This window comes from Myotis yumanensis, unplaced genomic scaffold, assembly GCF_028538775.1.
Source record: "Myotis yumanensis isolate MYYU_CA2020_CCGP unplaced genomic scaffold, mMyoYum1.0.hap1 SCAF_3, whole genome shotgun sequence".
Taxonomy (NCBI): domain Eukaryota; kingdom Metazoa; phylum Chordata; class Mammalia; order Chiroptera; family Vespertilionidae; genus Myotis; species Myotis yumanensis.
Genome location: NW_027223754.1, coordinates 210,317,810 through 210,345,790, shown reverse-complemented (window position 1 = coordinate 210,345,790; position 27,981 = coordinate 210,317,810). Strand labels below are relative to the sequence as shown.

The 27,981-nt window shown below is 54.8% G+C and overlaps 1 protein-coding gene across 2 annotated transcripts; it reads left to right on the top strand.

Moving 5' to 3' along the window:
- The first annotated feature begins 1,857 nt into the window (after positions 1 to 1,857).
- Positions 1,858 to 25,375, top strand: RANGAP1 (Ran GTPase activating protein 1). Of its 2 annotated transcripts, XM_070411194.1 has the most exons (17): positions 2,045 to 2,100; positions 2,618 to 2,696; positions 5,840 to 5,989; positions 9,973 to 10,100; positions 12,852 to 12,911; positions 13,888 to 14,067; positions 16,029 to 16,163; positions 17,168 to 17,326; positions 17,414 to 17,527; positions 18,051 to 18,150; positions 18,243 to 18,327; positions 19,287 to 19,476; positions 20,354 to 20,473; positions 21,688 to 21,790; positions 22,745 to 22,833; positions 23,071 to 23,192; positions 24,397 to 25,375. In XM_070411194.1, the coding sequence occupies exons 2-17, from the start codon at positions 2,633 to 2,635 to the stop codon at positions 24,464 to 24,466; spliced, it is 1,869 nt and encodes a 622-aa protein (XP_070267295.1). In that variant the 5' UTR covers positions 2,045 to 2,100; positions 2,618 to 2,632; the 3' UTR covers positions 24,467 to 25,375. The 2 variants fall into 2 exon arrangements, with proteins under 2 accessions (XP_070267296.1, XP_070267295.1); XM_070411195.1 differs by lacking the exon at positions 2,618 to 2,696 and having other exon boundaries at positions 1,858 to 2,100.
- Positions 25,376 to 27,981: the final 2,606 nt, after the last annotated feature.

The window sequence follows — 27,981 nt, the reverse complement described above, 5'->3', positions numbered from 1 at the left end:
AAATAGCGTGTTTGTGGTGAGCTACATTTGGGTTTTGCAGTGAGCTGTTATACACACAGTGTGCTGTAGAAAGTGAAACTGCACTGTAAATATGTTATTTCTACTTTATATAGGCCATATATCACATCATTCTTGCTTTTACTCTATGCTTGTGTTAGCTTAGATTTTATGTGTTATTTGATATGATTGGGTAGGTTATTTTTTGAGTCTGGGAACCCTTAAAATTTTTCCCATATAAATTAATGGTAATTGCTTCTTTGCTTTACATCATGAAGGCTTACAGGAATGCTTGAATCATTTGAGAGTAAGTTGCAGACCTCATGCTCCTAATAATTTCAGCATGTATTTTCCAAGAACAAGGGCAGTCTCTTACATAACCCAGTACAGTAATAAAAATCAATAAATTTAATGTTGATACAATACTGTTATCTTTCAGTCCCGTGATGCAACATGCCCAGAGCGCTGCCGCCGGTCCCCTCTTCGCCCTCCCTTTTCAACTTCTGCTAATTGTCTCAATATTACCTTATTTATTTATTTATTTATTTATTTTTTAAAATATATTTTATTGATTTTTTACAGAGAGGAAGGGAGAGGGATAGAGAGCTAGAAACATCGATGAGAGAGAAACATCGATCAGCTGCCTCCTGCATGCCCCCCAGTGGGGACGTGCCCGCAACCAAGGTACATGCCCCTGACCAGAATCGAACCCGGAACCCTCCAGTCCACAGGCCGAAGCTCCATCCACCGAGCCAAACTGGTCAGGGCAATATTACCTTTTTTAAAAAAAATTTTTTTTTAATTGATTTCAGAGAGGAAGGGAGAGGGAGAGAGAGAGAAACATCAATGATGAGAGAGAATAATGGTGATGAGAGAGAATAATGGATTGGCTCTCCTGTATGCCCCCTACTGGAGCCCCTACTGGGGATCAAGGGGGGCCGGGGCATGTGTCGTGACCTCCTGGCTCATAGATCCACTCTCAACCACTGAGCCATGCTAGCCGGGCTCAATATTACCCTTTATAGTACAGGATCATGTATTGCATTTACGGGAAAAGTCGGGTCCCCTTCCTTTCCCGTCATCTGTTTTGTTAGCCTCCCTTAATCTGCAACAATTCCTTGGCCTTTGTCTTTTTCACGACAGAAGGTTTTTGGAAGAGTACAGACTAGGTATTCTGGAACATGTTTGGGATTGTCTGATGTTCCCTCGTTATTAGATGAATTGTATGCATTGCTCACTGGATGGTGATGCTGCGTTCTCAGTGCATCACACCGGGAGGTGTACGGTGGATGCCAGTTTGTCCTGTTATCAATGTTCAGGTGGACCACTTGGGTTAAGGTAGTGTAGTGTCACAGTTTCTGTACCACAGGGTTACTGTTTTCCCTTTTTAATTATCAAGTAATTTGTGGCTATTTACATGGAAAGTTTCCAATATCCTTTTAAGTTCATGGGACAAAAAAAAAAACAAAAACGGCGCGGCTTTCCTTTTAGGAAATACCTACCGCTTGCTGAACTGACCCAACAGCGTGCCTTCGGCTCTACGGCTTTGTTAAGTGAGTGTGCACCTTTCCGGAAGGGCGGGGATGCTAGGCCGCAAAGCATAAAGGGAATTGTAGTCTTCCGGGGCGCTCACGTCTAAACGCCGCCCTGTGGTCTCCCGCAGAAAGAGCCAGAAGCTGAAAAGGGAGGGCGGAGAGGGGCCGGCGGCGGCGCTCTGGACGCGTTGCATCACGGGATTGGTAGTTCGCGGCCGCTCTCTGCCGCGCCCCAAGCGGGAGAACTGGACTACCACTCCCCGTAGGCCATACGCGCGGGGGCCGGGGAAGCCGTCAGGGACTGGAACAAATCAAATCGAAGGAAAGAAACTGCCGGCTTTCAAAATCCTCCTCCTCCGCCATCATCCTCCGCCGTGCGGCGAGCAGGTGGTGTCGAGACGCGAGTGGGGAGAACCGTCAGGAGAACTGACAGGCGGGCGGGCTGGGCATCGGTACCGCTGGACTCGGAGGCGGCGACGCCGATCTGCGCTGCCGGACCCTACGTCCTCGCCCCGGCGGAGTTCGCGCCTGCTCGGGTCTCCCCGCGCGGCGGCGCCGGCTGTTTACGGTAGAGTCGGGTCCCCTTCCTTTCCCGTCACCTGCCGGGGATGGGGTGCGGGGGGGGGAGTGCGGGGGGGCACGTCCCTGGAACTGGACGTGGAAGGTGTGGGGCCTCCTGAGCGTGTTCTCCCTGCGCCTTCCATGGCCGAGCGCGGAGGGGCTGGGAGTGGGGGGCCGGCCCCCTTCACAATTGGGGACACAGGCTTAGAGAGGCGCCTGGCTCGCCTGGCCGGGGCGCCCCGCACGCCGCCGCGGGCAGTGGCGTTTCCCGTTGGCGTCGGTGTCAGCTGGGGGCGGTGCGCGTCCTCCCGGGTCCCGGGTGGGGCTCCCGCGCCGCCCGCCTGTCATTCGCGGCCCGCGCTCGCCGCCACCGCTGCCTCCACGCCCGCTGCCGAGGGCCGGGCTGGCGTGAGTCACCGCGGGCGCCTCACGGGGGCGATGGCTGTGCATCAGAAAGTGTGTGCCGCCCTCCCGGGAAGGGGGGGCCGTGCGTGTGTTTACTGTTTGTCTTTGCTGCTTTGCAGACTTTGCACCAGTGAATGCACCTCTCTGTGCTCGGGGTTCCTGGCCTCGTGGGTCGGTGTGTGTGCACTAGGCTGAAAGGTGGGCCCCTGCCCAGCTGATAAGTTCTGTGCGCCTATTACTACCTTTGGAGGCCTCACCTCCATTTTTCTGGCCTCAAATTGTTCCCTCCCAGAACTGCCAGAGGTGGGGGAGTTTCGGGCTAATTCTTATTCTGTTTCAAACCGCGGTCGGAGCACTTTCTAAATGCCACGCGGATAAGAGTGGTCATGGCAGGTCTCCCCTCTCCTCTGCTAGGAACCGTGGGTGGCTCTCCTCGCCACGCAGAATAAAAGCCACCGTTCTTCCCATGACCTTTGTGACTTGGGCCTTTGTTCGTTTTCTTTCCTCATTTCTTCCCTCCTTTCTCCCAGCTCTCTGTGCTCCAGCCCCGCCGGCCTCCTTGAAGTCCCCCCCCCCCTCCTTCCCCCACAAGCAGTTGCATTTGCAAGAATGCTCTTCCTCCCAGTCTTTCTTTCCTAATAAGTTCTCTAACCACACTACTTGAAATTGCGCGGGCACACACACACATACCAAGAAAATTATGTACCCACCCCTTTTTCTGTTTATTTTTCTTCAGATACTGAGTATCTTGTTTAAGATACTAAATATCTTGTTTAGAACATGCGTTTCCACAGTGCAGGGTTTTTGTTTCATCAGGCACTGCTGGTACCTGGAACGATGTCCAGCACACAGCAGTACTCATAAATGCTGAATGAATGAGTGGACGGATGCCTCCTTACCCCAGAAGAATAATTCATGCTTATTGATAAAAACAGGCCCTGGCCGGGTAGCTCAGTTGGTTAGAGCATCGTCCCAATACTCCAAGGTTGTGGGTTCGATCTCCGGTCAGGGCACATAATAACAACCAGCCAATGAAGGCATAAATAAGTGAAAGAATAAATCGATGTTTCTTTCCTTTCCTTTCTCTTAAAAAAGGAAAAAAAAAAGAAAAAAGGACAGACTAGGGCAGTGGTCGGCAAACTGCGGCTCGCGAGCCACATGCGGCTCTTTGGCCCCTTCAGTGTGGCTCTTCCACAAAATACCACGTGTGGGCGCACACGTACAGTGCGATTGAAACTTCGTGGCCCATGCGCAGAAGTCGGTATTTTGTGGAAGAGCCACACTCAAGGGGCCAAAGAGCCGTGTGTGGCTCGCAAGCCACAGTTTACCCACCACTGGACTAGGGTGATAAGGGTTAAGATCAGGAGAAGGGGGTGGGAAGCTGGCTGCTTAGGCCCAGAGGAAGCCTGGGGGGGTGAGAAGATGGGGAGCTATCACAACTGTATGTTGAGGGTGAGTAGATTGGGGGAGGAAGCGTCTGGATGGAAGCAGTGTCCATGGAGTCCCTTAGTTCTGTCTGCCTTGATCTCCTCTGTTACCTGCCGTTTCCTCTGGAGAAATGGAGTGGTCCTTTCTGAGTCTGCTGGACTCCAGGCTGGTAGCTCCTTTTCCCAGCAGCTCTGCCCCTGGTCTATTGTGATGGTGGCTGTTGTGATGTAGAGACCTCTGGTGTCCTAGGAACCCCTGAGGTCTGACCACTGTGGGCTGCCTAGTCCCCTGGCCAAGGTTGAAACCAGATGTGCAGTGGGCTGACCCCCGTGCCCCACCCCCAGAGTCATGCCAGCGTGGGTGGTGGGGCATTCTCTGGGATGGATGACCTGGATCCCGTAGCCTTCTATGTCCTGTTTGAGGAATGGGACCCTCCAACAGAAAGTAGCCAAGATGATCAGGCAGGTGTGTGCCTGGGGCAGACTCCTTACAGCCGTGGGTCTGGAAGTTAACTGCCTCTCACCGGGGGCCCAGGAACTGGGCAACTCACAGGGCTGTGCTAGGTGTCCCAGCTGGGGCAGTTGGGTTCTCCCCAACCAGGGACCCAGGAGTCTCTCCCTTCTTCCCCCCTCCCCCCCCCCCCTCTTTTATATGTAGCATTTTTATTTGTTTTTTATTATTATTTTGGTTAATCCTCACATAGGAATGTATTTTCCCATTGATTTTTTTTTTTTTTAGTGAGGAAGGGGGGGGGAGAGAGAGAGACATCAATGTGAGAGACATAGATTGGTTGCCCCCAAGAATGTGCCCAGATGGGAGCCTGAGGCCAGGAATCAAACCTGCAAGCCAGGTACATGGCCTTGACCAGGAATCGAACCTGCAAACCTTCGGTGTGAGGGCCAACGACACTAACCATTGGGCTACCAGCTAGGGCACATTTAAATTTTTTAACAAAAAAATTTTTGTTGAACTGATTTAAAGATTTCATTTGAAAGATTTTAAAACAAGTTATAAAATTCTGTTCCAAGTATTCAGGTACAGTTTTGTGCAGTTTTAAAATTATACAGAAACTCGAGTTTTACAATAACATTAGCTTAGGAACAAATTACATTATAATGAAAATAATTACAAGGAGGGGTGGGGGGCAGACTCTTTATAAGAAGTGATGGAAGGAAACTTGACTTGGGGTGATGAACACAATACAGTGTACAGGTGATGTGTTGTAGAATTGTGCACCTGAAACCTGTATCATTTTTTTTTTTTTGAAACCTGTATAATTTTGTTAACCAGTGTCACCACAATACATTAAATAAAAAGAAAGAATAACATAAAAAATAAAAGAAAATAATTACAAACATTAAATATGAAAACATTCTCTCCATAACATGGGTCTCAGTTACCTTCTTGTTCATTGTAACTATCATTACTTTAAAAATAGAGATAAAGTATATTTGTTTGGGTTTTCCCCACACACAAAGTACATATATGTTTATAGGGCATAGTAATATCCACCTGTCGTCACTGAAGAGAACAGTAAAATAGCATTCTTTGTCATCGTGTAAAAGAAAAATGCATGGCTGCCATAAATTTGATGTTGCTTCTGAGTGGTCTGCCACCAGCTAACCAGTGAGCCTGATGTGGTGCACACAGTACTCAGCCATTCTCCATCTTATCACAAAGTACTGTTCTCCCAAATTGGATTGTTTTCTACCATTTAAAGATTTTATTTAAAACACAAAACTAATCACATCAGTGACATCCTACAGCACTTGTGTATACTTATGGCTTGAACTGATTTGCTAACTTAGCTTGCTTATAAACGATTCGTGAGTGCATTTCATGTGCACAAGCAGCTCTGTGATGTTCTCTGGATATGAGCCTCCTCTCTCTTAATGAAACTTTGGTCACCTCAGTTTGCAGGTTTCTGGGGGAGCCCACCAGTGTGTCCAGCATGGCCTCTGAAGACATTGCTAAGTTGGCAGAGACGCTAGCCAAAACCCAGGTGGCCGGGGGACAGCTGAGTTTCAAGGGCAAGAGCCTCAAACTCAACACTGCAGAAGATGGTGAGTTCCGGGGTGGGCTGGCCCAGGGGAGGAAAGGGAGTGTGGGAACGAGTGCTCACTCTTACTGGTTGTCAGGCTCGTTTAGCTACATGGTCACATTTTGTCCTGCAGCTCTGAGAGGTATCACTGGGCCCATCTAACAGTGAGGCTCAAAGATGACTTGCCCTTGAGCATGCACAGGCTTCCCTGCCGGTCTCCATGTTTGCGGTGGGCATTCCTGCCAGGATGGTTCAGGCTGGCAGGTGGGGAGGGCCCCTTTATCTCTTGGGGGGACGGAGGCCGTGAGCGACCACAGTTAATGGCAGCCCCAAGGTCTAGTTGCTAACTTCTTACTTCAGATCCACTCCCACCTTCACCCCCGTGATCCCAAGATGGTCTGGGAATACCTGTCACCTTCCCCAGAGCTGAGGCCCTCCCCGCTGGCGCTGCATTAAAACAACAGTCTGGTCCCTCTTGGGAGGTCTGGTCGATGCAGCTGAATCTCCCCGAGGGAGGATGGCCGTCCCTGTCTGTGTGCAGGCACCAGGATGGGAGAGAACTAGGAATCAGAATGCAGACCCTGTCTTTCCATCCCTGGCCAAGGCAAGCCTGGCACTGACCATTCCTGAATCCCCTGGTGTCTGGAAGTGAAGGCACCTATGTTGGTACTTTTGGCCCAACCAGGAAACTGGTCCGGAGTGTGTGTGGCAGGCTTGCCCCTCCGCCATGTCAGGGACTGCTTCAGTCTTTGCTGCTGCACACTCCTAACATGCTATAGGCTCTTAAAATTTACCCAGCTCCTCCCTGTGTTTTTGTTACTTTTGATTCTTGCGTCATCCCTGAGATACAAATGTTGCTATTTTAGAAATAGGGAAAAAGGACTTTGGAAACTTAAATAACTTGCCCAAGGTCATACAGCTGGTAAACAGGGCCAGGATGTTAAGAGAGGTCTGGCTGCATCCTGTTCCTCTGCTTCTCCGTGGACATTCAGCTCAGTGCTGTCAACGTGGATTTGCTATTCAACGCTATTGATTGAACACTGTGTCAGGCAGAGTCTTAAGTGCCTTACAAATAGCATCTCAGTTTATCCTCACAAAAGCCCTTGAAGTCGGTTTCATCTCCATTAAGGCTCAGGGTGGTGGTATGATTTGCCTGAGGGCACAGCTGTAAGTAGTGCAGCTGGATTAGAACTCAGGTTTCTGTGGCCCTAAAATCTGTGCAGATAGCCAAGCACTTCACCAGCACAGGCTGGACATGCTGCCTCCGGATTAGAAGGTCACTAAGGACGCCCCCTTACAGCCCCAGCCTCGGAGGAGCTCATAATGTGGAATGGGAATGAGGTACTCAAGTAACGAACGGGAGGCGGAAGGTGAAATATACTCTGAGACCTGAGTGGAAGGCTCAGGGAAGCGTGTAGTTTGGGAAAGGGACCACTTTGAGTGTAGGAGGTCCAGGAAGTCTGTGGATGAGGTCTATTTGAACTGTCGTGGAAGGAAGATTTAAGGAGAGAGCGCACTGCAGGCTGGGAGAAACACGTGAGCCAGACACCGACGCTGAGACCCACAGGGTGGGCTTGGAAGAAAAGTCAGAGTCCCACAGGGACCCAGGGCAGAGGCCCTTGAATGCTGTGCCGAGGAGCCTGGCGGCCTCATCTTGGACCCACAAAGGGCTCTGTCTCGGCTGGGAGTGAGCCAGCGCGGACAGGGGTGGGCGAGGGCCTGTGCGAGGAGGCCATGTGTTTGATGATTAGGTCAGGCCCCTTTCTCCCCAGGAGGTCATTTAAGGACCAAAGAAAGGCCTTTCTGCTCTGTGTGGCAGAGTAATGAAACCTGGAACTTGTTACTGTGTGAGGCGGCAGAGGCTGAGGAGAGATCCCTGCCATGCAGCCACGTGACAGCTGGTTACTTAGGGATGGTTGGGGCCCATTTCTGATCTGTTTTTAAGTTAGTGTAACTCCATTTGGATTGGAAACCAGTGAGAGAGGCAACTCACATGGGACCCCCACCTCCTCCTGTCCCTGCTCTTCCCGTTTTGGTGCATTTCCTCCCCAGGTTGGTCTGTGGAAAGTACAGCACCTATTTCTGTCCTTAGGTCACTGAGGCAGCATAGGTTGTCTTCCCTTGGGGCCCTGCTTTCAAGGACTCTATAAACATCTTGAGCAGCCCTCCTCGCCCCTTGTTGACCTGGCCAGTCCCTGGGTGTTAAGGGGCGCTCCCCTTTGGAACAGGTCATTCAGCCCTTGCACAGGGTGCGGTCACCAGGAGAGGGGGGCAGGGAGGGGAAGGGAGGATTAAGGAGCTTCTCTGCTGGGGAGCTGCTTGAAGTCCATGGTTGTACACAGAGGCAAGGGCATGGGGGGAGCATGTAGGTTCAGTTTTGGAAAAGCAGCCCTGCTGGTTTCCCTGAGCTCCTGAGCAATGTTGCTTCATTCCTTGAAACCTCAGCTTCCTCTTTTATAAATGGAGGCCCATACCTGTCCAGCCTCCCTGTTGAGAAGTGGAAAATGAATGCTGGGTCATTCGTTTTTCTACCTGTGTGACCTTGGTAGGCATTTACTTCCCCTCTCTGTGTCTTAATATATTCACATAAAATAGATGTAACAGTAACCACCTCGTTAGATGATGTGGGGAATGTAGGAGCCAATGTGTGTAAAACTCACACGTTAGTGTGTTAAGTGCTTATCTGTATGAGGTAGTGAGCAGAGGAGGTAGTGAGCAGAGGTAGAGCGAGCCCCTTTCCTCATGACCCAGTGGGAAGACAGTATTAACAAAGCCACCGTAATGAGCAAGTTCATTTAGACGGTGTAACATTGTAGCAGGCTCCATAGGAGATTGGGGCTGTGCTGCCTGTGAAGTTTGACCCTGTTGGGAGCTTAGCAAGGGCTTCTGAGGACGTGCAGCAGAGGGGAGAGGGGAGACGGGAGACGGAGGGCAGACGGAGGGAGGCAGGGGTGCACAGAGGTCCCCAGCTTGGAAAGCTTTGTAGGGACCCCCTTAGAGATCGCAAGTTAAAACCTTTCTCAAGACCCTCTGAGGGCTTTGTAACCTGGAAGGTCAGGTTCAAACTTTTATCTCCCATATATGTCTCCATCTCTTCTCCACTATTTGTTTCATGTAACTAGTGTGTTTTGTTCCGATTGTAAAGTTAATACATGCACATTATAGAATACAGAAACATTGGAAGAAGGAAAAAACCTCTATAACTTCGTTATCACACAGCCCAGGGATACAACTACTGTTAATTTTTGTACATTTTTTTAGTCATTTGCTGTGTGTGTGTTTTTCCTAAACATAGGTGAGTGCTTTTTTCTTTTTTCTTTTTTTAATAATTAGGATCTTATTACAGATAGTTTAAAAGCTACTTTATTAACCTGAATCACTTATAATCCCACCACCTAGACATAACTGCTTTAACATTTGGTTTCTATCTTTCTGGACCTTATTGTGTGAATGTGTATGTTTGTTTATATGCTCATATGCACATCCGAGAGAGAATACAAATAACATATCAACCTATCTGCTGTGGATGGACATTTCGGTTGTTTGGAATTTTTCATCATAATAAAACAGCACAGTAATGAACACCCCAAACATGAATAATGGAACGCTCGAAAGCCTTCGTGCCATTGTACCTGCTGGCCCCCCGACATGGGTGCTGTTTTCCCACTGGGCCTGCTGCCCTGCCTGTCCTGGGAGGCTCCGTGCACACCACCCACTAGGTGTCCAAGCTCTTTCTTTGCCTCAAGCAGCCAGTTGGTCTTTCCCTGGGCTCCCAGACCCTTACACATGCCTTGTTTTAACACTTGTTACAGAAAAATGGTCTGGGTAGCTGTGTCCCCTGCTGGACTGTGAGCCTGTGTGATTGTTCTTTGTGAGTCAGGGCCTGGCACATGGTAGGTACATCATCGCTGCAGGAACTTGAGTGACAAGGTAGTGTCTGGGCTCTCTCCTGCCTCGGCTGTTTGTGATTCCAAGTCTAAGATTCTCTCCTTTGGTCTTGGGCAGCCAAGGATGTGATTAAAGAGATTGAAGACTTTGATGGCTTAGAGGCTCTGCGCCTGGAAGGCAACACGGTGGGCGTGGAAGCAGCCAGGGTGATCGCCAAGGCCTTGGAGAAGAAGTCGGAGTTGAAGGTGAGACCTGCAAGGGGACGAGCTGCCCCCAGGGGACTGGCTGGGGATGAGCTTCCACTCACATGGCCACAGACCTTCCCAGGCCCACGGCCAGCTCCTGCCTCTGGCTTCCCCAGAGCACTCGGCACTGGCCAGGGCCCTGCCCCTGCATGATGTGTCCATTCGGGTCCTCCAGTGGCGACAGGGAGATGGTATTGGGAGTGTAGCGGGTTTATTGGGCTACAAGTGAGAAGATAAAGGGGGAGGAGCAGAACTGGACAGAGAGAGCCTTCACCTGCACGGCAGCTCTGGCGCCTGTGAGGAGGGAAGGACACAGAACCGGCATGAGAACCTCCCTGCTCTCGCAAACGCTCAGCCTGCTCCAAGCAAAGGCTGCCCTGCCCTATAGGGGAGTCTGGTGTTGGCCAGAAATGGCCCGGCCTTAGCTTGGATGCCTCGGCGGCCAGCTGACTGCCCTCCTCACGGCTGATTGGCGGCTTCTTATGGGCTAGATCCAAGGGGTGACCCACCAAAGTGGGTGCCACTGAGCGCCAGTACTTCAAGGTGCTCTTTGGGAAGATGTTGCCGCCTGCTCTTGTTTGCCGGGGTCGGCGTGTGAGTGTAGCAAAGCCCCCAAAGAGTCCGGAGGGAAAGGGCCCTGCTTTGTAGGTGAGAACGGCTTAGTTCATAAAAGGATGGGCTCGTGCTGGCCTCCTCTGCATGGGTCTCTTAGTCCTCACAGCCACCCAGGCAATAAAGAGTGTCCATTCTGTAAGTCACGGGACTGGAGGCTCAGGGGGCTGAGTAATGGCCGGGGATCCTCCTGCTGCTGAGTGGCCGAGCGCATTTGGTACTCCTGCGTCCAGTGCTCCTCCCCTGGGCTTTGGGAAAGGGAGGGCATGCAGGGCTGGGCCACGAGACAAGTGGAGTGGACTTGTCTAGCGAGGGCCGGCTGGTTTATGAAGTAGCCCCTCGTGCTTGTTTGCTCAGGAAGGTCATGGTCGGGTGAGCAGCCGGGCAGTGCTTGTGTCTGTTCTCCTGCCCGGGAGGCCCTTTCTTGAGCAGAAGCTGGACATTTTCCTTCAGAAGAGTTTAGCCCTTCCCGGTGGCTGGTGGCCTGTGCAGGAAGGAAACGGAGCAGATGCGGCCTGGGCCTGGGCCTGGACCTCGGCCTGGAGGCTGCAGGAGCTGAGCTTCGGCGCCCAAAGGCCTGGCTTCAAGCCCCAGCACCACCACCTACTTCCGCTACATGGCCTTGCACTAAACTCAGTGAGCCTGGGCTCCTTCTTGAAAAGTTTTTCCTCCCTGAGAGGTGGTTGTGATGGCCAGATGCAGGCTCCTGTCATGAGAGCGCGGCCAGGGGCAGCGCTGCCTGCATCCTGTCCCCTGTGCAGACCCAGTGCCTCGAGCCACCCGCCCAGCACCGCGGGCCTGCTTCTGTGCAGGGGCAGGGGCGGGGGCGCTGCCCTTGATGCCCATTGTGCTCTGGGCACATGCTGATGGGAGATGTTGTGACAGAGGAGAAAAGTGTGGCCCACAGTTACACATCTCAGGAATGGGCCGGGATTGGAGCCGATACTAGCCTAGCCTCCTAACTGCTCTGCTGCCACTTGAGATTGTGAGGCCTGAAGCCTCTTTCAGCGTCAGAGATGGGATTGTCGGGCCAGGGTTCTGATCCTGGGGTCCGTTAAGTCAGAATCAGAACCCAGGCCATGTCTCATCAGTCCCAGGTTTGGTCAGGAAAGGCCAGAGATGCCAGAGTGATATTTTAGATCAGCGGTTCTCAACCTGTGGGTCGCGACCCCTTTGGCGGTCGAACGACCCTTTCACAGGGGTCGCCTAAGACCATCCTGCATATCAGATATTTCCATTACGATTCATAACAGTAGCAACATTACAGTTAGGAAGTAGCAAGGAAAATGATTTTATGGTTGGGTCACAACGTGAGGAACTGTATTTAAAGGGCCAGAAGGTTGAGAACCACTGTTTTAGATGGACACAGCAGCCAGAGTGGGAGGGGAGGGTTGTGCCCATGCATTGAGGCTAAACTGCTGGGCAGCATAAGACGGGTGCTGTGGCCACCGCTTCTGTGCCATTTACCTAGTATTTCCTCGAAATCAGCTCACTTTGAAGTAATTGAAAAGCAAACCCGATCCCTTCTATAAATGGGGATGTATTAACCTGTCCTGGGGCACTTCACGCACACAATCCACAGGTGTCCCAACCCACAAGGCCACCCAAGGCCCTGAGCCCGAGGTCTGCTCCTTGGCTCGAAAGGCAGACGAGTAAGAAGTGGGGAGGCGGGCAAGACCCGCCAGCCTCAAGGTGAGCTCGCCTCCAGAGGCGGCAGGAGGGCTGAAAAGAGGCTCAGAAAGAGTAACTTCCTTGCTGCTGGTCCCTCACTGTTAACTGCTGTTCCTCCACCACCCAGTCATTTCACATCGCTGCCCCCAGCCCGTGTGGGAACCGTATTGGAAAGGAGCACCTGGCCGTCTTGGTCCTGGTCCTGCCACTGCCACTGCCACTGCCATTTGTTCCCAGAGCATCTCCATTTGTCCCTCCCCCTCCCAGAAGCCAGAGGGTCGGGCAGATCGGGGGTTTTCCTAACCTTCTGCTGAGCCCCCATGGCCCTTGCGGGTCTCCAGGTCCCACCAGCTTTGGCCAGAGCTGGTCCAACTTTTCGCTGACAAAGCCCAGAGGAAGTCTTGTAGTGCTCGGTAGTGTAAGTCCATGAGGCGAGGTCTCAGCTAACTCTTCTTCCTCCTTTCCAAGCGATGCCACTGGAGCGACATGTTCACGGGGCGGCTGCGGTCGGAGATCCCACCAGCCCTGGTAAGTGAACGGGCCGCGGCGTCCCCCCTCTGGCCATTCCAGGCCTTTTTCTAACACCTTCTGGAGGCCAGGATATGTCCTGTGGACGACTGAGATGCTGACACGGAAGCTGGCGAGCACAGCCTCTGCCCTGGGTGAAGTACAGGGACATGGAGCAGGCTCAGAGGGTCTGAGCAGCTCTGCCTGAGGGCGAGAGGCCAGTTGGGGCAGATCTTAGGGCTGGGCCTGCTCCTGTGGGTGGGGCAGCCAGAGACCAGCTTAGGCATTGCCTCCCCTCCCCCATTCCCTGATCTTTGCCCAGCCTCCTCTCCGCCCCCATTTCTCCTGGGGCACTGCAGGTATCCCATGGCTAGGAGGTCCCGGGATTGCTCAGCATCTTTTTGCCACATCTGGTCCTGGGCAGAGGCTTCGGTTTCCTCTCCTCCATGTCCCGACACACTGGACAGCAGCATCCTCCCTGGGGCCCTAGATTGCTGCTCACACTCCTGGGTGGGCACTTGCCTCCAGCCTCCATCTGCCCCTCACTCTGCCTCCTCAGGTTGGGGGGCTGTTGCTTCCACACGCCTCACCCACCTCAAAGCCCATTGCTGTCTCAGTTCACAGTTCTTGGCCTGGCCTTCAAGGCTCTTGCCTGATCTGACGCCTCACTTTCTTTCTAGCAAAACCTGATTCCCTTCTAGCCTCAGCCTCTCTGGAATCTGCCAGCTGTTGCCCCAGGCACACACGTGCTGCTTTGTGCTTATGTCTCTGCTCATGTTTTTACTGCTGCCTGGAATCTCATGTTTGATTGGCTGATTCTCATCCAGACTGAGTTCAAATGTTACCTCCTACAGGGAGCCTTCCCTGACCACATGGCATGCACCAAGCCCCACTCCCCAGCAGAATTGGGAGCCCTCTGCCAGTTCCCACCAGTCTGAGTGCCCCGCCGCACAGAAGCAGCACCTGGTAGGACACTGACATGTCCCTCTGTGCCCAGATCTCACTAGGGGAGGGACTCATCACCGCCGGGGCCCAGCTGGTGGAGTTGGACCTAAGTGACAATGCATTCGGGCCCGATGGAGTTCGAGGTTTCGAGGCCCTGCTGAAGAGTTCCGCCTGCTTCACCCTGCACGAGCTCAAGCTCAACAACTGTGGCATGGGCATCGGTGGTGGCAAGGTGGGTGCAGGGGCCCCTCCATGTCCCCGCTGTCCTTCACTCTCCCTCCCTGCCCAGTCCCTACTACACTTGCCTCCGTCGGCAGTGTGTGCCCTGGCCACCCACCATCTGGGTTGGTTGGCCTGCTTTTCTCTTCAAAGGAGAAAGGCCTCAAAGGTGGCAGCCTGTGGCCAGTGGGGAGAGGAGATGGAGTGCGTGAGGGTGGGGTTGCCAAGCAACCACCCCAGTTCTTGTGTTGCTTGGCAACACCGGCAGTATTGCATATGTGCTCCGACTTGCTGGCTCTGCAAAATGCAGGGCTTTGGGTGTCCCTAGGCCTGCTGTGCCCTCAGAACAGTTGGCAGAGTGTTGTGAGGCCTGGCTGTGCATGTGGGGAAGGAACCCAGAGAGAGATGGCGCAACTCGCCTTTGTTCCTGGGGGGCCCCGATGCTCCCCCATCCTGCTGGTCAGCCCGCTGGTCAGTTAGAAAGGCTCCTCTTTTCTTCCTAGAACCTGCACAGAGGGAGGAGGCTCTTTAGTCTCTTCTTGCTCCTTCCTGGCTCCGTTGGGCCCAGATTCTAGAAAGACTAAGTGCCTCCCCTTCACGCTCTGACCTGAAGTAGAAAAGGGCTGGGGGTCAGGAATCGACAGCGGTCGGGACACCTTCCCTTTGAGGCTGTGTTATGTGCAGAACCTTAATTCTCCTACCCACAGTGACAGGTGGGTGATGCTGTCCCCCTCTTTTCAGAGGAGTAGACCTGGGCTTAGAGATCTGGGGTTGAGTGCCCCAGATGACGTGGGACTTGAATGTTCATCCACGTGGCCCTGTCAGGGCAGCAGGAAAAACCTGTGTGACGCTTGCAGTGCTCCGGGCTGAGGAGCCAGAACTGCCTCCCCTGCAGAGGGTGCCTGTTGCCCTGCCCGCTGGGAGGGGGCGCAGGGGCCACGCTCCCCAGCTGTCCCGGCTGGCCCTCCCCCCAGCTGATTGGAAAATAAGCTTGGTGTGCGTTACGACCTAAAAGATTTGAGTCAGCACAGAAATCAGGCCCAACAGAGTGTGATGTACTGGGGGAGCCAGACTCATCCCTGTAAATGCTTCCATTTTCCACCCCTCACCTCACCTCTGCCCAGGGAACTGAGGTTTAGAAGCTGCTCTAGGCACCACCCCAAGGACAGGAGAGACTGGGTTTAGGTTTTTGCTCCCAGCAGCTGAGACCCTGCTTTGTGTGGCTGCCTGCACACTGGCATGTCTCAGACGGGCTCAGGGGGGCCGTGGTCTCCGTGGCCGGCTCCCCTTCGATCTTGGGGAGCGTGGGAGAGACACTGGAAGACTTGGGTCCTGTCCAGAGTCTGCCACTTGCTTAGCAACCATAGGACCGTTTCTGTCCCTCCCTGAGCCTGTGTAGCTTCAGCTGGAAAGGGACTCCTGACAGTCCCAGCCTGCAAGAGGGCTTGTGACAGTCCAGTGGGCTAATTGTGAAAGCCCTTCCCGAGACCTGGCTTCAGGTTGGCCCCTCGGTGTTGGTCTCTCCCTTCCCCCTGGGCCTTGGTCACCCATCTTTACCATGAGGCTACACCCCCAGGGTGGTGGGACCCGCACATGAAGCAATAGATGTAAAAGCTCTTTGTAAATTATAGGGTGCTGGGCACATGTGAGAGGTGACCATTCAGCTTTTGAGCAGTTCTTTTTAAAAGATTTTGAGAGAGAGAGAGAGAGAATTGATTTGTTGTTCCACTTATTTATGAATTTGTTGGTTGTCTCTTTAATGTGTCCCAACCTGGGATTGAACCCGCAACCTTGGCGTTGTGGGACGATGCTCCAACCAACTGAGCTTCCCGGCTAGGGCTTGAGCAGTTCTTTGTCCCCGTATCCACCACCAGTGGGTGGCATGGACATTGAAGACCCATTCAGTGGCATTGCTGCCCTACTGGGAGAAGGGCCTCCTGCCTAGGCCTGGGCCTCTTACCTTTTCCCCCACAGATCCTGGCGGCAGCTCTGACTGAGTGTTACCGAAAGTCCAGTGCCCAAGGCAAGCCGCTGGCCCTGCAGGTCTTCGTGGCTGGCAGAAACCGTCTGGAGAATGATGGAGCCACTGCCTTGGCAGAAGCCTTTGGGGTGAGTGGTTCTGCATGTCCTGGGAGTGCCTCCAGCTCTGGGACAGCTGAGACCTAAGCAAGTCGCTTCCCCGCCCCGAGCCTGCTGGCTCACCCTACAGGGGCAGGTTCCTCTGGGTATGCCTGAAAGTTGCACAATCCTTCACCCAGGTGAACTGGCAGTGGCCCCCTGGAGTGCTGCCTGAGAAGATTGTGAGGCTGCTCTGAGCGTCAGGGGCATCTGCCAGGCGCAGAAGCAGGCGTGGTGATGCCGGAGCAGTGGGGTCAGCGTCTCTGGCCTCTAATGGGCAGGGCAGACTGGCCCTTGAGACAGGGAGGTGGGAAGGAGCAGTGGCCCAGGTGCCCCTCCTCTCCCCCAGGACACTGCTGAGTCCCTGGTGGTGAGCTCCGTGAGAGGACCAGACCTGCCTCCACAGGGTCTGTGCCCCTCCTCTTAATTTAAACGTTTTCTTTGGCCAACAGTATTCTATCAGCATTAACGGTACTCAGGCCAGAATAGTGTCCCCCACAGGCCTGCCCTGAGGGGTCTCCCTGCCGAAGCGCTGCCTCAAGTCAGTGACATGGCAGGGAGAAGGGCCTGTGTCTGACTGGACCCCAGGCTGCAGGGGAGCCTTCCCCCCTGGAGCTGGAGGAGCAGGTTACCATCCTCGCAAACCATGGCGCCCTCTCTGCACCCTCTCCCTCAGCCGCCATCCTCAGTGCTGGTTATGGGCGCATGGTGGGTGTGCTGGGCTGTCCTCAGGTGTCCTCCGGGGCCCTTGGGACAGGAATCTTAACCCGGGCCAATGGGACCCCAATAGCCTGGATACAACAGGGAGCCTTTGCACATGGACGGGGGAAATCACATGATTTTCCTCATTAACATGGCTAACGCATGACCTCACTGCAGTCGGGAATGTGAGCTTTAGAAACGTCTGTGACTTTGTTAACAGCAATCGCAGATGTTCCATGTCCAATTATAGTTGTTACAAATATAGAGAAACCTTCATGCTTCTTACCCATCAGGTCATAGGGACTCTGAGGGAGGTCCACATGCCCCAGAACGGGATCAATCACCCTGGCATCACCGCCCTGGCCCAGGCTTTCGCCATCAACCCCCTGCTGCGGGTCATCAACCTGAACGACAACACCTTCACTGAGAAGGGCGCTGTGGCCATGGCCAAGGTGAGGCGGGTGATCCGGGTGTGACCTTGGCTCGGGGGGCCTGGGTGAGGCCTGCAGCCTCACCCTGGCCCTCACTTCCTCCTGCAGACCCTGAAGACCTTGCGGCAGGTGGAGGTGATCAACTTCGGGGATTGCCTGGTGCGCTCTAAGGGCGCTGTCGCCATTGCAGACGCCGTCCGTGGGGGCCTGCCCAAGCTGAAGGTGCCTCCGGGGTCAGGGTTTCCCCCACTTGGTCAGGGGGTGGCAGAGGGTCTGGGTTCTTCTGCATCCTCCCTCGTGCCGTTGTGCCAGTGCCTTCTCCCCTTTGGGCCACGGTTTCTTCTTTAAAAAACAACATATTTTTATTGAGTTCAGAGAGGAAGGGAGAGGGAGAGATAGACAGAAACATCAATGGTGAGAGAGAATCATTGATCAGCTACCTCCTGTATGCCCCCCACTGGGAATCATGCCTACAACCCTGGCATGTGCCCTGACCAGGAATCAAACCATGACCTCCTGGTTCATCGGTCAACACTCAATCATTGAGCCATGCCGGCTGGGCAGTTTCTTAATTTTTAAAATGAGGTCATCATAGTTGACTGTATATAAACATACTGGGTACCTGGCACCTCACTGGGTACATGGCATTTCTGTTGGTGTCCTTCTGGCCATCTGGAGGACGGAGCCTACCTGGTTCTCCTGGCCCACATTTCTGCCTGCCATCACCCCTTGCTCTTATTTTTAGGAGCTGAACTTGTCCTTCTGTGAAATCAAGAGAGATGCTGCTCTGTCCGTGGCTGAGGCTGTGGCAGACAAGGCCGAGCTGGAGAAACTGGACCTCAATGGTAAGTAGTGGCGGTGGCCTCAGCACAGGCCTGCCGGTGGGTCTGACCCTGACCCTGGTTTCCTCTTCTCCCCCTTCCCCCGCCCCGAGCAGGCAACGCCCTGGGAGAAGAAGGCTGTGAGCAGCTCCAGGAGGTTCTGGACAGCTTCCACATGGCCCAGGTGCTGGCATCCCTCAGGTAGGGCTCTGGGTGGTTAGGGACTCATTCATTTTATTCATTTCATAAACATTGATGGAGGCTCTGTTATGTACCAGGTGCTGTGCTAGGCATTAGGGATGTGAGAATACAACAATGAAGGTGCCACTTCATTCTGTTGGGGCAAGGGGTCCAGAATAGTCACATTGTTATTACATGTTCAGCAGAGGGACAAAGGAGGGCTGAGGGGAATGTCCCCTTTAGAGCAGGGAGCTGGGGAGAGCTCTGAAGGGATGATGGCTGGTCTGATGCTGACGGATAAGGCAGGGCAGCCAGCATGAGGCCGGGGTGGCCTGGGGCTGGGCTCCGCATTGCTCTCAGAGACTGACTAGAAAGGAAGGGACCCATGCAGGAGGGTGGGGGTTCTGGGTTGCAGAGCCCACTGGAGGCGTGCCGGGGGGCGCCGGGGGGAAGGCGGCCTCCTCCAGTAGATAGCACCCTCTCCCTCCGTCCCTGTAACCTCCAAGTTGGCTTCATTCACTGTCATCCTCAGTCACTGCTAGAGCTCTGCTGCCGCTAGAATGTGGGGACTCGATGGGCTCAAGTCTCAGGGTCCAGGGGAAACAGAACAGCTGCCCTCGGGGCAGGAACCCCCCGCCCCTCCAGCTGGGGCTTCTTATGGTCAGCAAGATAAGGGGGGCATGGCCCTGGGCATCTCAGCCTGGGCAGTGTTCCTGCCAGACCCTGGGCCCCCTGAGATAGTTCTCTTCCTTTCCTGTGTACCCCCGGTGGATCTGGGGGCTCTTTTGACAGGGACGAGATCTGATTCTCAGCATGGGCTTCCCTGGGCGCTGAGCTATGAGTGACCGGCTCCCTGGTGACCCACTTGCTCCGCCCTGAGAGCAGCTGCCCAGCTGAGGTCTGTGGGTTCAGAGCCAGGCCTCAGAGCCAACATGGGCCATGGGCTGGGAGGGTCTGCTTTAGCCAACTCCTCTCTGCAGTGATGATGAGGGTGAGGATGAGGATGAAGAGGACGAGGAAGAGGAGGAAGGAGAAGAAGAGGAGGAAGAGGAGGAAGATGAAGAGGAGGAAGAAGAAGAGGAAGAGGAGGAGGAGGAAGAGCCACAGCAAGGAGGGCAAGGAGAGGAGTCATCCACACCCTCAAGGAAGATTCTGGACCCTAACAGTGGGGTGAGTTCCTCATCGTTTGCCAGGATCAGAACCCGGGCCCCTACCCTGAAATCCTGAGACAGCTTCTCGGGGCCACAGGACAGGCATGGAATCCACTTGAACACAGAGGCCACAAACTATTTTTGCTGTATTTGTATTGAGCCCAGTATAGATGTGTCTACTTAGAAATTATAGCGTATGTAATGCTGCTATGTTGTGTATAAGACATACATAAATATTTCTAAAAGAACAGTAAAAGAATAAGAATAGAGAATTTTCCCACCCATCAGTGGGTTATCGTGGTGACCTGTAGGGACAGCCCCATCCCATAGGCTGGCTGGGACATGACCCAGCTGGGTACGTGGTGCCCTTCCTTGGCCAGGAGGCTGGTGGAGCCAGGGCTGCCATGTCCTGCCTCACTGATCCTGTTCCCTCTAGGTTCCCCAGTAAAGCTTCTGGAGAACTTTGGGTTGGACAAGGATCCCCTGCTCTTGCTGAGTTTGGCTTTCCTAGTTTTAGGGAAGCATTTCAGCCACCACTCGGCAGTTTTAGTTTTTCTCTGGGCACCGCTGGTGCTCACTAGCAGTGCTTCTTCGGGCGAGGCTCCATCCAGGTCTGGGGGGTCCACGGTAGGGCCCACGTGGCTCCTGAGTCATTTCTGGGGCATGTCACGTCATGGCGAGGGCCCACTCGGTCTTAAAGGCTCTTGGAGTCCTCGGGAGGTGGCTTGTCCCCAGCTCAGAGGCTTGAGCGCTGGGAGCCAGTGTCTGGGCTCTGCCCTTTGGGGAAGTGCATGTGAGTGGTAGGAAGAATTCAGACTCTGAGCCCCGATTGGCTCGTGTTCTGGGTGAGGAGTCTGGGTTCAGACCTTACCGTGCTGCCCGTGCCCCCCATCCAGGACCCAGCTCCCGTGCTGTCCTCCCCGCCTCCCGCTGATGTCTCCACCTTCCTGGCCTTCCCCTCCCCTGAGAAGCTGCTGCGCCTGGGGCCCAAGAGCTCCGTGCTGATAGCCCAACAGGTGAGAGTGCGCAGCTGTGCGCGGGGACTGGGAGGGGAGGCTGTCAGCGGGAGGGGCTGCCAGGGTTCCTTTCATGCGCAGACCCTTTTACAGGTAGACGTGTAAGTGAGTGTGGCGTTCTAAGGCAGAACGCAGACGGGCAGGCCTGCCGCACTCGGACCACTGGAATTAGGGAGTGTGTTCTCTTACACACACACAGCCCTAGGCTTCCCTCTGCATGTTCTGTAGGACCAGCTGCTTCTAGAACAACCGGCTGCCCAGGACTCTGTGGCCATCATCTTGTGTGTTTTGCTGGCAGGCTGCCCTTGCTCTGGCCTCCCTTGCTGGTTGGTTAGTGGGTTTGGTCATTCATTCATTCTTCCACTCATTCATTCTGAGGTGATTATCAAGCACCTCCTGTCTGCCAGGCACTGTTCTGAGACCTGGGCGTGGTTTTGTTTAACACTGTTGGCAACTAGAAATGGAGACCTGTTACTCTTACTGTACAGATGAAAACACTGAGGCTAAAAGAGGGTGAGTGGTAAATAGAAATAAAATGGGCTCACTCGCTCTAGCTGGTTTGGCTCAGTGGATAGAGCATCAGCCTGCGGACTGAAGGGTCCCGGGTTTCATTCCGGTCAAGGGCACATGCCCCAGTAGGGGGCGTGCAGGAGGCAGCCGATCAGTGATTCTCTCTCATTGATGTTTCTATCTTTCTCTCCCTTCCTCTCTGAAATCAATAAGAATATATGGGGTTTTTTTAAATGGGCTCACTCTCGGCTGGCTTGGCTGATTTCCTTGTTTTATCTGTGTTTGTTTTGTGTTTTCATGAAAAGTGAGATTGTATAATGTGAACCTGTTTGTGGCCCACCTTTCCATTGGCTACGGTTCATCGTCTTCCTGTGTCAGTAAAACTCTCTGTGCCCTTTGCCCGGGGAGGAGATGGAGCAGCCAGGCAGCCCCGGCTTCTGGACGTGTGCGTTGTCCCTCCTTTTCTCGTTAGCGGTCAAGTTGAGGTCACGTGGCTGCCTGGGAATGTTGTCTGCAGCGGGGGTTATTCAGGTTAGATCATGGGAAGGGGTCAGAGTCACCAGGTGGCGATTGCTGCTTCACTCAGTGTGTGTGGCCCACCTGCCTGGGCCGGGTCCACGCCAGGCTCTGCGGGGACCGTGTGGGCCAAGGCAGGACCTGGGGCTCTGGCCCTGCTGACCAGCCACTGTCTCCTGTGTCCTCAGACCGACACCTCTGACCCGGAGAAGGTGGTCTCCGCCTTCCTGAAGGTGTCCTCTGTGTTCAAGGATGAAGCCACCGTGAGGACGGCAGTACAGGACGCAGTAGGTAACGTGGGCGTGGGGCCTGGGGGGCTCCTGCCTCTTCGCTGCTCCAGGGCGGGGGGCGTTTCCAGTTACTTGGATCCCCTCCAGCGCTGATGTATGAACTGCTCTGGGCCCCTCCCACCTGTTCCTCTTGGGTTCTCGCTGGAGGCTCTCCTCTCTGGTTTTTGTAAATGCGGAGACAGAGGCCTTTCCCAGGTCAGCTCAGCTCTGCATTTAGAACTCGGGCCGGGACAGCCACACAGGAGGACCAGCTGGCCACAGCCCAGGGCCCTGGGGAGGCACTGCTCTCAGAGGAGGGGTGTGAAGACTGAGCCTTTGTCCTCAATTCTGAGCCTCTGCACATGTGTCTTCTCCACCTGGAGGTTCCCCTGCTTCCCTGATGTCTTTCCCAGGCTTTCCGGGATCTCTGGTCCCCCTCCCCAAGCCCTGTCATGAGTTCCCTCTCCCACCTGGTTCTCTGTTACCTCCATCTACCTCCCACCTTGTCAGCATGTGCTGGGGTGGCCCAGGTCCTGCTAGGCAGATGAGAGGAAGGGCCTGCATGTGAGGGGCACAGCACGCGGAAAAGGCAGCATTGAGGCAGGAGGGTCACTGAGCAGCGAGCCCGGGCTGGTGGGTGAGAGCCCAGCCCCGTTTGTGAGGACAAGTTACCCAAATTGTTTCCCTGAGCAGCCCAGCACAGACTTCCCTGTCTCCCTGTCCATCTCCCTCGCCTCCACAAGGTGGCTGAACCCTCACTTCATCTCCCCCCCAGCGGTGCGAGGTCCCCGAGCCCATTTTACTTGAGAGGCCAGGACAGGGAAGGGCCAAGATGTCACAGCCGGTAAAGCCAGCCCTTCCCCGGTGCTAGCTGTCCCCTCAGCAGGACTGGCTTGGGGAAGGGCTGATGCCCTTTGGCCCGAGGCCAGCCCTTTGCTGCAGTGAGCGCTCTGCCCACGCTGCTTCTGCCTTGCAGACGCCCTGATGAAGAAGGCCTTCAGCTCATCCTCCTTCAACCCCAATGTCTTCCTCACCAGGCTCCTCATCCACATGGGTCTGCTCAAGGTGCGGCTGGAAGGAGTGGTGGGAGGAGCGGAGGGGGGGCCCCAGCGGGTGTTCTGGCCACGCTCCACGCCCTGTCCCACACGAGTCCTGCAGGGGTCTGCCACCCACCCCGTCCTGGGCTTGGCTCTGCTCCAGCACGTTGGCTGTGGGGCTTCTGAGCAGGGACTGGATGGTGGAGACCCTGGGCCCCCAGGGGACCTCAAAGCTCACCTGCAGCTCCGTGTGTGCCCCTCACAGAGTGAAGACAAGGTCAAGGCCATTGCCAACCTGTACGGTCCCCTGATGGCACTGAACCACATGGTGCAACAGGACTACTTCCCCAAGGCCCTCGCTCCCCTGCTGCAGGCGTTCATGACCAAGTGAGTGTGTCCACAGCGGCGCCTGTGGTCCGAGGCTTCCCTGGCCTCCACTCAGCTTGTGAGAGGCCCTTGGGCCTCCCAGGCTCTTGGCATCCATGTTGGGTCTCGCTTCTGTGTGACCACCACCCCTGAGGCCTCCTCCCTGGGCCCAGCTGAGGACACAGGACTCGGGGACAAAGCCTTTCCTTGCGAGAGACTGGGGACATAGCGCCCCATTTTCCAGAGGGGAAGCCCAGTCAGTTAGGAGCTTGCCCTCACCGGCGCTCAGCGACGTCCCTCCGAGCAGTTCTGTGTCCACTCCCACAGCAGCCGAGGCCACGGGGCCTGGTCGTGCTGGCCCTGCACAGCCACCGGCCGTGAAAACCTTGGCCTTGGCCTGGAGGATCCTGGGGCTGGTGAGTGCTGACCAGTCAAGTCATGAGGAGCCTCCAGGCCCTGTTGAGGCCCAGCATGGATGGGGGGGTGGGCTGGTCCCCTGTCCTCACGGAGGCCTCAAGCCTCAGATTCCCCATATGACCAACCAAGGTTGTCTCCAAGGGCTCTGACCAGCCACACTGCGGGTGAATCCAGTGCCTTGGGGGACAGTGGTGGGCAGGGGTGGGACGGGGCCACCCCCACCGCGTGTGCATCCCCTTTGAAAAGTCACTATGAACTGAATCCGGGTAGGGTTTCGGGTGGGATTGAGTGAGTGAGACGATGCTGGAGAGGTAAGTACAGCTTATTACCTTTATCACGGGTCTTGAAGTCTGAAGCAGCATGGAATCAAGCAAGGATCTTAAAAAAGCAGCGACACCAGCAGATATGCCCCACTGGCTGCAGTGGAGAGAGGGGCTGGGGGAGATGAGGAGCTAGGGGACAGCGGAGAGCTGTGCGCCGACGTTCTAACACCAGCCGCGTGTGGCCCTGAGCTCCACACGGTCAGCACACTGAGGGCTGAGAGGAGCACTGCGTTCCACAGACTTAGCGAGAACACGGCAGTGCACAATACAGCAATAGTTCATGTATTTCATTAATCTCGTAGTAATTATATATTGAAAGGATAATATTTTGGATCCATTGGGCTAAATAAAATATATTATGAAAATTAAAAAAAGAAAAGTCGTGAAAATTAGAAGAGTGGAGTCAGGCACATTTCTAGCCGCAAAAATGGCCCCACGCTCTGCTGCCACCTGAGCTCCCGACCCACAGGTGCCTTTCCCCACAGGCCCAACGGCGCCCTGGAGGCCTGCTCCTTCGCACGCCACAACCTGCTGCAGACGCTGTACAAGGTCTAGACCTGGACACGAGGCGGCTCTCCTCGACCCTCAGCCTGGACCAGTGACGGGAAGGGACTCGGACGAAGGGCCTGGCCGAGGCAGGGAGGGTCTGTGTTGCGTGTGTCGTGCTGGTCCCGAGTATGTGTGTCGGTGTGGTATGCGTGCCGGTGTGTGCTTCCTGTCGGGTGTGGGTGTTTAACGTCTCCCTGCTGGGCTGGCCCTGGTCCGCTGGAGGGGAGCTGGCCCAGGAGAAAGGGCTGTGAGCTGCGAGCTGCTCTGCCATTAAATTCACCGCCATCTGAGGGCGCTCTGCTGGTCTGTGCCTCAGGCTCGGCCTGTGGCTGTTCCCACCACTTTGCCTTCCTTGCCCTCAGGTTGCACCAGCGCCTGGGGCATTGCTGCCCACATGCTGTCCTCCCTCTGGGCTGTGGCTCAGCTGCGTTTCTCACTGCCTGGGCCTCTGCTTCCTGTCACCAAGCCCGGGCCCTGCAGCCACCGCAGTCCCCTCTGTCCATCTCTGCTGTGCCGACCCCTCCCATGAGAGGCAGAGACGGCCCTGGGTGGAGCCCCGGGGTGGTCAGCAGAGGGCCAGACCCTGGTGCCGTGCCATGTGGACAAGACAAAAGCCAGTGGGCAGACACCAGAGGGTCCTGGAGTAGAAGATGCCCGGACGGTGCTGGCTCTGGACTCCGAGGAGATGTCAGTGACTGGCCTGGAGGGGCACCTGGACAGGCCCACACCTGTTCTCCAGCCTGGGGGGCGAGGGCGGGGCCGGGCCCACTGCTGCCTGAGCTGCGTTACTGAGCTCTTAAAGGGGTGGGGCCAGGGGGCTGGACTGGCCAGCGATGCCCTCAGCGTCCTGTGGTTCCCTTCGTGCTGTGTGTCCGGGCTGTGCCTGAGGCTTCATAATAAAGTCGTGTGACAACAGTGGAGACTGAGAAGCTCTTCCCCTCATGCCGTTCGGGGCCTGTGTACCTGGCACCCCACCTCCGCTGAAGGGGCAGTCGTTCCTGCCGAGGAGTCCCCCTGCCAGCCTCGGGTCATCACCTGGGGCAGGTCTCCCACCACAGCCCAATGCGTCCTCCATGTGGGCACGCCAGCGCCCTGACAGCCGAGTGGTGGTGCAAGGACCAAGCTCCAGCTCGGGGGCGCTGGTGGGCGGAGGGCTCCCCCTCAGGGCCTGTTTCACCTGCCGGGCTCCAGGCCACCCTCCCCCTCCCTGAGCACAGCGCCAAGGGTCCCAGCATTGCCCCATCTGTGGGCCTGGCTGGGCTGGACACTGCTGACTTCACCACAGGCTCCGCTGTCTGCAGTCTGGACCCCCTGGGCTGGCCAGCAAGGTCACTGCACAGGGTCGGGCCTGGCTGAAGCCACTGAAGGGTGTTGGGCTGTGGGGCCTGGACGAGAGGACACCTCCCTGGAGGGTCTTTCCTGCCGTTGCCACATGTGGTGGAAGGGCAGGCCCGCAGACCCTCCTCACCTCGTGCCTGGAGAGCAGCACCCTGGGGTCCACTGGATGGAGAGCTCCTCTAGGTTTTCTGGGGGCAGGTTTTCCTACTGGCTATGGGCCACTCAGGTGACCCTTCGTCAGGTGGGGGAGGAGCAGGGCAAGACCCCTGCCTCGGGAATGCTGGGCTCTGGAGCTGCCGGCTGCCTTTGGGGAGCCCCCAGGCCAGTGCAGGAGACCCACAATCGAGGCCCATCGTGGGGACAGTGGCGAGGGCAGGGACGCTCGAGTTAGGGATGCAAGAACTGAGTCTTGAGGTTCAAATAGAACTTCTCACAGGAGACATTGACAGGTGGAGAAATAGGCTCGAGGCTGAGTAGGGGCCTGTCCGAGGCTTCCTGGCCTGGCTGTCCTTTCCTCGCGGTCCCAGGGGTGCAGGCTCTGACTGCCCAGCCCCACTCATCTCAGGCCAGCTCAGCCGTGGGGACCCCCACCCCCACCCCCCGCACCGGCTGCAGGTTCGGGAAAGCGCTGTGTCCTGAGAGCTCTAGCCAACCCTGAGATTGCAGAGGCTGCAAGTCCCTAAGCACCGTGATTGGGGGATCTGCAAGATCATAGAAGCCCCGGCCTGGGAGCCCCACGTGTGAAGGGCCTGCTCAGCACCGGGCTGTCCCCACTAAAGGGAACACCACCTCTGGCTTGGAGCTAACCCACCAATCCCATTCTGAAACTCCGGCTAGGAAAGCCCAGGAAGTGTAGTCAGGGGTGCCCCGGCCGCACATCCTGATGGCAGGAGCCAGTATCGGGGAAATGGGTCAGATGCGATGCGGGCCAGTGGAGGGTCCACACGGTGAAAACGCGTCAGCTAGGTGGGAGCATTCCACGCACGCCACGGTGAGTCTGCAGTGCTGAGTGAGGAAAATAGGGCGATGCAGTAGCACGTTAACGTGCGTTCAGGCGTCCGTATGTATGTGCGACGCTGTCATCAATGAAAGGGGCGCTAAACCCAGCATTCACAGTAGGACTTAGTCTGGGAAGGGCAGGGGACAGGGTGGGGTGGAAGCACCAAGCACTCAAAGTGACCCAAGTCCATCCACCTCAGAGCCATAGTCTTCAAGTGGAAAGAGAACACAGGAGAGCAGTGTTTTGGACACACAAAAAGCTTAAAACATGGGACCTTGGCCTGTGTGATGGGGAAATACCATGGAAGTGAAGACAAGGTCAGAGAGTGGAAAGACCTGGCAACATGGAGAGCATAAAACAAGGACTCATGTTGAGAATATACCGCCAGTGTTGTGGAGTACTTACAGAGGGGATGCTGAGGGCTATAGGAAAATGAACACATGCAAAAACAGCATCACGGTGAATCTCAAGACTAATCGTTGAGTGAAGAAAGCCGGACATAAAGGGTGTGCACTGGGATTCCGTTGATAGGGGATTTGCTGAGTGAAATAGCACATGCAGAGGTTGTGTGTGATGTGGTTCTATTTCGGCTTAAACAAGAAACAAAAGCTTAGCTGGTGTCGCTCAGTGGTTGAGCCATGAGGCCAGTCCACAATTCCCAGTCAGGGCACATGCCCAGGTTTTGGGCTTGATTCCCAGTAGGGGGTGTGCAGGAGGCAGCTGATCAATGATTATCATCATTGATGTTTCTATCTCTCCCCCTCTCCCTTACTCTCTGAAATCAATTAAAAAATATATGTTTAAAAATTAAGTCAATTAAAATAATGAAAAATGCAATTTCATGTTTGCTATGGTCTGGATGAACAATTGCATTTAAAAATGCAACTGTGCGCTCAATTGTTTATTTCCAAGAAGGTAATTATTTGTATATTTTTTGCAACACTGTAGCAAAAACTTGGAAGTAACAGAAATTAATGGGTAAGTAAAGTTGACACATTTATACCAGGAAATACTATACAGCTGTCAAAATGAATGAGTATGGCTAAGAATCAATTTGAATAGCTTACAATAATTTGATATTGAGTGGAAAAAAACATTGCAGAATGCTGTATGTATAGTATTAAACAATGTAGGTAATGTTTAATAACAAACGGAACAGACAGAGTTAACCATTCTTAAGCAC